This window comes from Varroa jacobsoni, unplaced genomic scaffold (assembly GCF_002532875.2).
Source record: "Varroa jacobsoni isolate VJ856 unplaced genomic scaffold, vjacob_1.0 scaffold_727, whole genome shotgun sequence".
Taxonomy (NCBI): domain Eukaryota; kingdom Metazoa; phylum Arthropoda; class Arachnida; order Mesostigmata; family Varroidae; genus Varroa; species Varroa jacobsoni.
This window is the reverse complement of record NW_019213629.1, coordinates 369,571-382,299: the sequence shown is the minus strand read 5'-3', so window position 1 is coordinate 382,299 and position 12,729 is coordinate 369,571. Positions and strand designations below refer to the sequence as shown.

The 12,729-nt window shown below is 41.7% G+C and overlaps 1 protein-coding gene across 1 annotated transcript in view; it reads left to right on the top strand.

The window, feature by feature from the left end:
• The window catches only part of LOC111263056 (uncharacterized), a 50,876-nt gene that overhangs the window by 17,826 nt on the left and 20,321 nt on the right, over positions 1-12,729 (top strand). The window contains exons 2-3 of the mRNA XM_022837811.2: positions 9,942-10,147; positions 10,479-10,630. Coding sequence (XP_022693546.1) covers positions 10,033-10,147; positions 10,479-10,630 — 267 coding nt within the window. The 5' untranslated portion in view covers positions 9,942-10,032. The remainder of the gene's footprint in view (positions 1-9,941; positions 10,148-10,478; positions 10,631-12,729) is intronic.

The window sequence follows — 12,729 nt, the reverse complement described above, 5'->3', positions numbered from 1 at the left end:
ATATTTTCCTCAGCTAAGGAAAGACTATCGATTCAAGGGGAAGCTTGATTGACTTCGCAGGTAACATCTTGAGAGCCCGGCAATGAAATATAAGTTTTTTTTGTTCTTAGAATCAGGGTGCCGTTCTTGGCATACCACCCATCATCTCTAAGTAATAATCCAGTTTCACAGAGTATCGCATAATAAAAGCTGACTAAAAGTAGGTTAGCCAAACGATCAACGAAATGCATTAATATGCAACAAAAAGAGAACGATCAGAGATCTGTTTCGTCATTTGAAACCAATCTCCCTCTTTCAAGCTACCCCTGTATCCTTCTGTAAAATATCTGTTGCTCTTCAGGTCATAAATTGATCACATTGCCCCTGTGCTATTTGTGGGTATTCGGATCATCTGAAATCCAAAAGATAAAGCAGGAAGACTATCCAGGAAAGGTCAGCTGTAATTTCGGAAAGGTGACTCAGTCCGGTGCCCATTACTCTGTAATTGCGCATACTAAACCCATCGCTATGAGGAGCTGAAATATGTGACTCAGTACCGTACAAAAACTAGAAAAGCTAATGTGAACAGACGTCTTACTTTGTCGCACTGCTATTTAAACTTACTTTGCATTTCGCACGTGTCTCTCAGAGTGGATTAATCACAGGACGTACACAAAGACTTTGTGTAGATTTAACTTCTTATTATTTGGATGCCACCTATTTAAGTTCAATTTGTTCTTTGAAATAAGCGTGCGTTTTTGTTACTGGGCTGTGAGAAAAAACATTTTTATACCACCAATGATTTAACTACGGAATAGCAACAAAGCGTGCTCCGAGATTCATGCTAAACCGATCCCATCTTCAAGTTCTGTATGACACCATTGAGGAAATGACAACCTTTTGCCCTATAGATCTTTTATCCTTATAATGTATTGTATTCATTTCATTATTATATTTTAGTCGGATTCATTGTAGAAGTGATGTAAATGTTCTCGGGCTTTTGCTGTTTCCTACCGAGCTAGCAGTCAGCTTCCATTCCTTTCGTAAAGTTCGTCAGCTAATATATGTATTGCTGATAGAGATACCTGCCCGTCTAACAGAACAAAACCCAGACACCTGTACTAATCATTCATCGAGCGGCTGAAATGTTTTGGACGTTTGAAGACCCCTCATTCAACGGTTGCCAACTAGTTTTTTACCAGAAAGATAAGTCTCAATATTGATACGGATATTAGTGAATGCTAGGGTTTAGAAATAAAAGCAAGCTCAGAATAGGGCTCTGAATCTCCGATTCCAGCCACTGGTCATGCGCTAGAGAAGCATTTGCGCCATAGTGGTAACTTTCAAAATGTTTTTACTTCTCGACCGCATATGAAACTGGGGTGATATCTTTATCACAAACGTTTTTAGATCACAGATAAGGAAATTGGGAATGGGGGAATTTAATTTCGTCCCTAATTGTTAGAGCAGTATTAATATCGAATAATTTTTTGATACGTAATAATTTGATTGTAATAACACGTTTGTATAAAAATACACAAACACAATATATATATATATATATATATATATATATATATATATATCGCAGAATCAATGATAATCAGTTATCCGTATAGCCTCTAACTTATAATATGTATAAGCTTATAAAATTTAAAAAATTTATCATTTCGCGGCATAATTGCTCTGTTTGCGATAGCATCAGTGTGCCACGCTTCCGAGTGAAGATATTTGGGGGGCAGTAGCCGGCTTCAGTGCGTTATAACGAGTCCTATTGCTCAAGTATCACTTCATAAAGTGTCAGTTTACTTAATTTCACTACGTGCACCCGCCAGTACCCCAAAAGCCCAGATCTGTCGAGGGCAAATAGTTAAATCGGCTTTCAGAATCTGCGAATAGGCACTGTAACAGTGCCTACGCACGACCTCCCTGAGATCCCGCAGCGTCAATAGCAGACTGGTCAACAGGACGCTCTATGAAGTGTCTCGATACGCACGCATTTGAGTCGGAATTAAGCAATTTTCGTCATTATCGCTGATATTTCACCGCATAATGGCTTTGGAAAAGCAAGCAACCTATATGAAAGGGAAACAGGTGCACTCTATTTGAACAATATACAGCGAGGTGGTCGAGCTCCGCAGACCTTCGCCCAGCCTAGTTGCTTCGCTATTACTGGTTGGGGTCAAAGGTCCATGTATTATTCGCCTTTCTATTTAGTTAGGATTGCAAAGCTATGTTCGATGTTTTCGCGAAGAAGCCGGTCCAAGAGAACATAGTTAGCGAGGTGGTATAGCAAGAAAAATGGCTTTTGAAGTCGTAAGAAAGATCAAGCCCTTTTTATGTGTAAAAGTCATAAAGGTCGAGCAAATTGGGATCTAGAACAAAAGAAGCTCTAAATCAGAATCAATGGAAGCTCAAGGAATACCAAGACACGATATCTAATATCCACTGAAGCTGAGGTGGCCCAACAGCGAGGTCAGCTTCGTGGGGACTGGTCAGCAGCAGCATCATGCTGCTTCTAAGAATCGTCGTTCGTACATAGCACCCTCCATCGTATCAACGAGCCCCACAGCTACCCTCTTCTACCACGAGCGCCAACGTCCGAGGACTTTGTGTATCACTTCCTCGCAGCGGTGGCCGCTTATAGAATGCCCTCAGGATGCGCACTTTCCCAATGTCATCGCAAGTACAACAGGGATTGATTTTGGGATCTCGGCTGCACTCCAACAAAACGCTGAAAATTATCTAACGGAATTGCAAGAGTGCCACGAAATTAGCGCTTTCAATGCATACTGGGCATGGCAGAGTATCTAAATCCTCATGCCGACCGAAACTTGAATGACTTGTCCATTTAATATCCTCGACTTCTACGCAGGTCGATTTGCCAGCTCGAGAGAGTGGCGGACCAGGACGTTTTAACGTGATTATAAACCACAGGGGCGTCTCTATATCCAAGATTAGTTGAGGATAACGTTATCGCATTGCGCGGATCGCGCATTCGTAGTACGGCAGCTTATATTCGTCGCTGCGGTATCGACATATGTGCTTACATAGAATCTCATTAAGGTTCTATAAGCATTGTTGCTCTCCTGAATTTGTTCCGTAATCATTGCTAGCCTAGACGAGCCCGACATGAAGCGTGCATTAGCGCTCTGAGACACACCTGCAGATATATAATTGCTAGATCATCAAGCCAAGTTCGGTACCGACGTCTGTGCTTAACCAAGATAAGGTTCGCTTTCTGGATTGAAGCAACTTGCTTGTTGTAGGAACCGGGATGTGTACTAGTGCACATTTCAATTGCTGTAGATCTCGTGGCGTTAGCGGCATAATCTCTGGCCTCTACAAACCAGCCCTGCTGCGATGCCTCGATGAAGCGAAAGTCCTAGAGCGAGAGCTTGAACTCATTCCGGTACTTCATGCTATCGAAATCGTTTGGCCATTTATCCCACCCGCCACCCTCCAAAAAACTCAGATGGTCCCTGACGGCTTGCCCGAAATGCCCAGAACACTTACAGATTACTAGCAGATATACCAGACAGTCTGCCAAATGGCAAACACCACACAAAGTAAGAAATACCTAAACATGTTAGAGAGTTGGCAAATAGCAAAGGCGGCCATGCGAACAGTCAACACGTTGTGAATCAATCGTATGTCCAGCAAACTGTATAATTTTACTGAAATAATTTTAAACACATGCATTCAGGCCGCAGCAGTCATGCTGGAAAGATGCTCCTTTTATAACATGTCTCTAGATGCGTACCTGAATGTAAAGAGCTGTTGTCAGTGGCGTGGCCGACTGCTGCAAATCCTTTAGTGAGTATTCAAAAGTTGCGCTTTGCAATAGCGTAGATTGGATCATTATCAAAATACCGTTTTCTTGCTAGATGTGTTAACATGTACCAAGTCTATTTGGATTGTGCGAATTTAACGGTTAACGTCGTTTACTCGCTTCGGTTTGCTTCATTCGTCCACTGTTAAACCAATAGCTTCGCCTATATTTCTCAGTGTTTTTATTGGTTATCAACGAAACGCAATTGAACTCTTGTTGTTGCTTCTCAATTTTTTAGAGTGTCACTCGATGTGCTTGTTCGAGTTTTAGCAGTAGATTTTCGGGCTCGCCAGCTGAGGCGCTGCCTTCACCCTTCGTCAGCGTCCCTGGCCCAGTGAGCATAGAGAATAGTCAACAGCTACTACTTCTCCTCGAGCTAGTGTCGTGCTCTCGTCGCCCTACGCTGCCATTCCTGGAAATTCGACTTTTTTTTTCCTCATTTCGTTTATGGTTGTTGTCGCGCCCGCTTTAACAGCTACTTACATCCAGCAATGCGTCCATGCGCACATCTAACAGAACCTCTTTGTTTCGACTTTTACGTCCGGTATCGCCATTGGGCACTCCATCAAAGAGACGGCTGGCTGGCTGGCTCCCAGCACGAAACGAAGCCTGCCTGTCTATGCTCGGGTTCGAACCTAGACCATAACATGTGTCCAAGCTTAGCACGCAAACACATTACCCACTAAACTTTCACGGGGTACTAACAGACCCACATAAAATTGCCGCTATCGTTACTGAACCAAATGCAAGTATTGCAAAGGACGCCGAGGCGACTTGTCTGTCGTCCTGCCGAGTTTATTACTCACTTCTTCGATTGGGTTATGCCGGTCCAGCAGTTGCTGCCGCTACAGCTATAACCAACTGAATCTATCTATAATATTATATAAATAGCTTTGACTTTTCATTTACCTGCTGAACGTCTGGTTGCCGGCTGGTGCGCCTGCGATGGGGGACTCTGCTGGCGGCAGCCCACGGACCAACGGACTGGTCCTAGCGTCATGGCCTGATGAGCTCGCTTTCTGTGTATGAGTGCATCGTAGCACCATGAATCACGTTGGTAAGTTTGTTTGCTTGAATATAGAAACGTTTTCTTCGTTGTCATCGCTTGGCGATCGGTGGGTCTGTCAGATGTTTTTTTATTGTTTGTCTCTGTGCTCTGCAGTAACAATATTCTGCATGATGTCAAATGTGACTCGCTCGTTCAGGGAATACGCTACGTAATTAGCAGCGTAGTAAGAAAACAACGCTATGTATGTCACCAAAGAACAAATACAAAGCTATCGATACCCTTACAACATTCAAAAACAGTCAGATTCACACATTCCTAAAAAATATATAATATAGATGGAGTACAATTTGCCAAGCGTATGGTGCTTATAGCAAACAAAGTCACTCCAAGCAATTCGTAAGTTAAGAATCTTTTAGAAACGGAGAACAAATCGATTTGTAAGATAACTTGACATGTATGCAAGACTTTTATATTTCTTTAGGTTGCAGCAACATTTCCAGTAATCGGAATATCGAAAACCGCGTGGCCTGAATCTTTTGGCATAGAAACAAAGATAAAAAGTTGGATTTATGTACCATACATTTCATTCATTAGCTTTCCACATTCGAGAGTTCCACATTTCTTGAAAATTAAAAGCTGAACTGTAAAAATGAACAGATAGAATAATAATATTCATTTCCAAGAAGATTATCGTCGAAAGTTTCACGTCCGAAGGAAAAATTGTTGAATGGACCTGCTGTCTTCTGGATAGGTCAATGAGTCAGCGTTTGGCCTGTGACTGCATAGAGTATAGTAGCTGGTATTAACATCACTCTGGCAAACCACACGCCGCTTTTGACTCGAGATGACGCTACAAGCCAGTCAAGCCCACTGAACCTATTGTTCACTGTCAGGGATGGGTGCGCTTCTACGAAATGTGTTCTTGTCAATCTAGAATCGTCAGCGTATTCTCCACTGGTTTGTTAATTATTGATAATGGTGACCGCGTGAGGCATCGGTCTCACCTCTTCATCGCGTATTTACCAAAAAGAATAAAAGCAGCGGCTTGGCAACTTGTTTATTCTTCGGCGGCGAGGATGGCCACTGATGTCGATCTGAGTCGCTTCTCTGATCGGTAACATGTCATAAAAGAATCATGACAGATGGTTGACAAAGTAAATAGGCAGCAAAGCATGGCACTCGTTCTATCTGCTTTATTGGAACATTTTTTGCCAGCTTTTAACGTTCAAGCCTAATGATTTTGTTATAACTGCGCCTGTGGATTAGACGTTACCTCTTGTATAGACTTATAATAATAATTGACAACAATAGCGGTGGTCATACTGGTAAAGTGATGCTTAGAATATAAAGTTAGCGTTGATTGATTTCTCGAATAGAGAGGAAGCTTGGTCCTGAACAGAAACGGTCGGATTGATGAAATGCCTGTTGCAATAAAGCTAGGCCAAACCCAGAAGGACCTGTTTACTGTACACACAAATTGAATCGTCATTGGCCCTATGCGGCCAATTTTGCAATCGTCAGATGATGTTAGGCATCTGTATTTGATCCGAATGAGAAGATACTTTAATTAGAACATATTTGATTTCAGCCTTAATGCTCCACAGCATACTTTTGATTTGCCGTATACTATCGTGGTTTGGTCGTCAAGAGTTTTTTGTTCAATTATATATCAATTATGTAGCCAATAAGCAATACTAAATCTTTTCCGTAGTTAATGATCTGGGGCGGGGGGGGGGGGGGTCTATCAGTTCAAAGGCACGGATTATCGTTTGTACCGCGAACCAATACGATGATAATCGTTGTGTTCGGGCAGCTAGCTTAGGACCCTATCGAGCCAATAAGAAGGGAAACTCTTTTATTCAGGCAAATGTTATTTACATTTACACATAAACTGTCGAGCGGGACATCAAGAGTGGCAAAACATGTTAATATTTATGCACTCTGCACGAATGGATTACATGCTACGAGCGGTCTGGCCTCTCAGATTGGATACTTAGCAGTTGTTCACATCGAAAGCAATCCAGGCGAGACCTACACAGGACCAGTGTCGCCTATCGACGCGATGCACCCATGTAAAAATGTTGAATCGAAGGGGCATCACACCAAGTAGAATGGCTGCAGTGCGCTGTGATATCCGTCCGTAATCACAACTTAATGTGTGCACCTTTTCCTGCAGTGTTTGTCTTCGTTTGATCTTGTCGGAGCCTCTAATCCGTTCCAACTTATAGATGTGTTAAACGGCTAGCAGACTTCTAGGATAGCATTCACCTATTTATCCTATAACTCCACTAATATTCGGCGAAAATTTGAATATCAATGCTTATAGAATATTGTGTACAGTTAGTCTTATTCGATTCGATGCTATGCTGGCGGCGTCCTGGGTTTCGCCAAGCGTGCTGACGTTTGAGACCTGGGTTCGACTGGTCAACAATAATGGTAGAAGGAATAGTGAAAGGAATACGGAAAGTAAATCGGTGATTCAGCATCGAGTGAACAAGTCGTCGAAGTTAGGAAATCAATTGTAGGTACGCTTCACAGCACAGTGTGAGCTGTTGTCCCCACAGCATGGTTGAGTTCTGTTTACGTTCTCTGCTCGCAATACTTGAACCCGCACCCACGTTTTTCATAATGGAAGGAACTGAGTTATCGAGGTCATGGTACAACTGAATTTGGTAGGTTTCGAACAACCGTTGCAGTGAAGAAAGAAGCATCTTTGCGTGCATTTTATGTGATTCACCGCTATGTCCTTTGCAGCTGAGTGTTGCATAGGAGGGTGACGTCGCAAGAAGACCTCCAAATGCCCACACTCTTCAGTTATTCTATAATATTTTGCTATTATTACGAGTTGTTCTGAGCGTATGCGAATTAAAACGTCGCATAAAAGCAACTCATGAAATAAAGCTCTACATATCCAAATCCTGTTTATACACGAAGATTATTCGCGCTGGAGGGTGATGATTGTATAACGTGTCATTGCCGTCTTAACCGATAACAGATGGCCGACACTTGATTCGATTGTGGTGGTACTACTGAGTCTTCGTTGTAGACCATCCTCGTCCAACCCGTTCGACCCAGCTTACCGCCATATTGCTGTACCTCGCTATTGGTGCGTCGCCCATAAACGACAGCTTATTTGATTTCGAATCACGCAAAGGCAGCAGCATCCGTGATAGCAATAGCAAAGCAAGCGAAAACAGCCCTTATTCAACAAAAGCTAGTTGCCCACTTGGAGGCCAGAATGCCGTCTGTGGATATTCTCATACGAGTTCATCCTCCACCTTTACCTTGTCCATTATCTCCTCAACCCCTGGTAAAAAATGGGTATCACAGTGACTATCTGTCTCGACATGTCTACTTCGTCCTCTAAACGGACTAAGGCCGCTGCTATTGCGGCGATCGCTTAGAATATCCATACGTAAAGATTAGGTAAATAGATTCGAAGGAACAACGAGGCGAGTAATGATAGGCTGGTGGTCAAGCGATGCTGCTAGTGGGAGCCTTGTGTGGCCAACAAAGCTATAGCTAATATAGCCAGATTTTTCGGTATACGATGAATGGACACACACGGATGAAGGGATTAATTGTCTACTCAGCGATATTTCTTCAGTTCGGACTGGGCAGGTCTTTCTCCAACCTGGTTTTGCCTTTATCCACTCAGAGTGACAGCACAACGTGGAAACTTTGCGCTTTTTTGTCGTTCTAAGCACAAGCACATGCTACGTTTAGAACTACAAACCAGCCGACAAGACTGAAGTAATGCCTTGTATTAAATACATCTAGGTATAAGCAGCCACTGGCTAGCGAATATGTAGGGCTTCGGAAATGGAGGTCATTTTGCACAGCGTGCGTTTATTAAAGATATATCAAACACGTCATTCTTATCACTGGCAATGCTTTCAAGATTGCTAAGTAAAGGCGACACATAAATAGTGGAAAACGGTTTCCATATCATCGAAGCGAGTGGCTTTTTCTCTATTCTGCAGTAAAATTTCACATATTACGAAGGGCAGCCCAATTTCCACAGGATATTCGAACTATGTTATGAAAAATGCAAAAGAGTTCGAAATAATAGCCTTTATTGAAGCAGAGATAATGATTTCAGTATTTCAGGAAAGAAACTTTCCTAATTTTTACCCTAGGTTATAAGAAATCTGTGAAGATGCGAGTATATTGAGGTGTCTCACACCAGGACCCGTAAGGCTCACTCTGAAACCAGCTGTTTTATTATTGTGAATATATATGAACGAAATGATTGATTAGCGGCTTTTTCGAAATACAGTTAATCTTCTATGCGTATAAATACGAAGTGATCACTTTTTAGCCCGCTTTTTCTTGGTCCGATCTAAGAGTCAACAGTGAAATACATCATTCATATGTGTTAGACAGGCCAGATGCCTCGTTATCGACCACTGCGATCATGTCGACGAGCAATTGCTGCTGTTGTGAGAGGTTGACGTGAGCGTGGACGGCCGCCTTTCCTAACGGCATCACCACGCCGGCAGCGGCTAAAAATATCATATGCATAAGTCGCAACAAAACACATGCTCTAACCGCTGAACCGACAGAAACCTCCCTATCTTCCTGTAATAATTAGATTGCGGGAAGTAGCAGCTTCGTCCTCATATGCCCATTATCAGGTGAACTTCAGTAGGGTCTGTTCTTATTACCGAGCTCAGAGGCAATATTTCGACTATTGCTAATAATATCATCACCGCAAACTATAAACAGTATTGTGACCGCCACGCGTAGTTGTTGGCTTCATGTCGCCGTAAAAACAGCATTTCTGGCTTGTTGATTCTAATATAAACCTGGTATGAAGCTAATACTAATCCCAATTTAGGCAAAGTAATTATTTGGGACTAACAGGGTGCAAATGCATAGTCTTTAAATGGCAAAACGACTTTGAATATAATCTTAGTTGGAAAAAGCCTGACACCACTTTATCCGCTATATATGTATACGTTCATACATTATAATTGTACTCTCCAGTTTATAAACATTTAATTAATGAATATATTCATTAGTATCAATACGCGTTGTATGGAAGTTTTTTTTCTTAAAATCCAACAATGTGACTCTACAAATAAACTGACTTTATCATCTGATTGTATACCGTTTCAGGTTTGACCGGTTCATTTTAGCGTGGGGGTGACGTTACCGTTAACCGGCAGCTCCATTTTTGGTGCTGTTTTGCTTTCACAACGTCGAGGCGATGAGGGAATTCTCAGACGAATCGCTTGGGGGGGAAGTTCCCCAAGGGGCGTCGTCAATGGTGGGACCCCCAGCTCCACCGGGTGCGCTCGGTCCTTCAGTGTGCCCCTTTTCGGGTAACTTCTTACATCTTTCATTTGATTATCTCCGATCACTTTAGAAATCTTGTCACTGTTACTATATTTCTTTGTACACGACACTTGGTGTGCGGTACACAAAATCGGTCATGCTTCGATGTCTGCATTTTATTGTATATAGTATCTATATACGTATAGCCTAGCTTACCTGACTGGCTTTGGTCCGCCTAATGACGAAGCTTGGCAAAAAGAGTTAGCTATCGAAATAAATCTTCTGTGTGGATCATTGTCTTTTACTTTACCTATAGAAAAATGTTATAGTTGCTCATAAGCAACAATACACGTCAATCTATCTCTGTATAATGAACAGGTCGGCCCTTATCAATTGCTTCGACTTCATCAACTTCGACAACAAGTAGCGGATCTAGTACAACCACTTCGCCCGGTTTCCATGCGAGTCACAGCAAACGCTCTGGCAAGCATCATTCCTCCAGTTACCTAGCCAGCGCCGAAAGTCTCCAGGTCAGATTATCAGAATTAGAGTGACCTATGAAAACCTAATTTTGTATCTATACTATCCATATTATAGCGCACAAGGCTGTTCTGTTGTATTTTGTGTACGTCTACACCCAAATAGAAGACCATAATGTCGCATGAAACAAATTTAATCAAATGTTTATCTATCGTTCGTTTACCTGCAGCATGATAGTTCTCCTAGAGCCACCACTTAATTGCGAATTCTCCGTAGCTCCCTGAATTTTTGGCGGAACAATCATCTGTATCCAAGCTAAATATGCCGATAGAATACATAGCAACGTAAAGTAGTAACAATTTTTCGCTTTTATCTCGACATCCATTGTCCTTTATTTACAACCTTTATTAAAAACGCTAGGTTAGGCCTTGTCTATATCTTATAGTTGAGTAATTTTTCATTCCAAAGTTTACATATGCTACTTACTCAAGTATCGATCTTAAAATAGGAAATATGCTTAAATAAATCCATACAGTCGACTGATATCAGTTTAGTCAATTGTACAGCCGACTAATGATTTTAACAGGAATATTTCGTTTTTACTAAATGTAAAATGTGTGTAATCTGTTTCCGTTTTTCAAATCTAAAAGAAATAGGCTAGACGCTGAGTCGGTAAAACTTTTTATTCAATATAAACGTTTTTTTTTTTTGATATTTCAATATACTATATTTCGAGCTTTTACGTATTTTGGCCATTTAAACGGGTCCTGTAGAAAAAGTTTGGCTTTTTGCCTAGCGGGAGTTGTGTCCCTGAGCGTCGTCGTGGAACGTTAAATATACGGCAAGATCAAGTCGAGCTTCGATTCGGAGGTTAGTGGCACAGAAAGTGACTGCCCTTACCAGATGGTACGGACAGAGACAGGTCGGGTTCTGAAGCTAGAGCACGGCCTAAACACTCATCTTATGACCGCCTCGATTCAAATGCAAAAAAGTAGCGTGATTGTCGATGATTTAAACATGTCTAGTGTTGTAATGCTAAACCAACCACTGATAAGTAATTGTCTGTTTACATGTGTAAACATTACACCATTGTCAACAAACTTCGTGCTAGTAGAAACCTACGCCATATATAATAAAAAAATATTATACAGTCTATCTGAAAAATCCCCGATAGAAGTGGTGAGCTGTACGCCGATACAGGATTGTTATCCAGAGCCCAGGCCCTATTTTTCTAAAGCTTAAGCCTATTTTGATGGATAGCATAATGCAATCGTCTTAAAAATGTTTAATAATACTCCCTCGTAAAACTAGAAAAGTTCGAAATGAATTCATAATGAACAGCTTAACTTTTGGCCTAGATTTTGTAGCCTTTTTCGGCCCAGGCTTGCCTGGGCGCCAAAAGCGATATTTAAATCATCGTGCGTCTTTTTTGACGTCACATCCATTCATACAAGTGCGTTAAAGAAAATCCGGTTTTTCTATGAGTGCGTTGATGTTCTCCTGCGTCAGTTGTTGACAGGTCTGCATTTGCTCGAAATTCAACTCCTTTGGCACAATCCTTGTCGTGAGCCTTCTTACCTCCGAATGATCTCCGAAGAGAGTTCGACATGACTTTTATAAGATGTTGTACTCTTACGAATTCCCTGAAGGTAATTCGGGAATGTTCCACCATACGTTATTTTGCCTTTCTTTCCGGTATGTATTTCCGTACTTTCTATGACTCTTTACAGAGAACGAGGGAGGGCAAACGATCTTAACTAGTAGCACTAAATTATAATAATGGAAATAATTATTATACATTTGCATCGTTAACTGCAGCTATCCAGCTATTTTGGCTTGGCGTCCAAAATCAATGTCCATGTGCGTTTTTTTTTTATACTTCCCTTTGCGTTTCAATGATAGCAAACATATGACGCTATCGTTAGAGACGCTTTTTAAAATTGCTATGGAGGGAAAAACATTCTTAAGGCTAATATTCTGATTTCCTTACATTTTACCACGATCACCCCTGAAACTGGGATCGGTGTGCTCCGAATGTACTACGCCGTCACGCGGCATCTACAGGCACAGACTTGAAGTACTGTATACATGACTTGTGAGATGTCCTTGATTTCTTATCTGGTCCTCATTCATCCTTTGACACAATGCC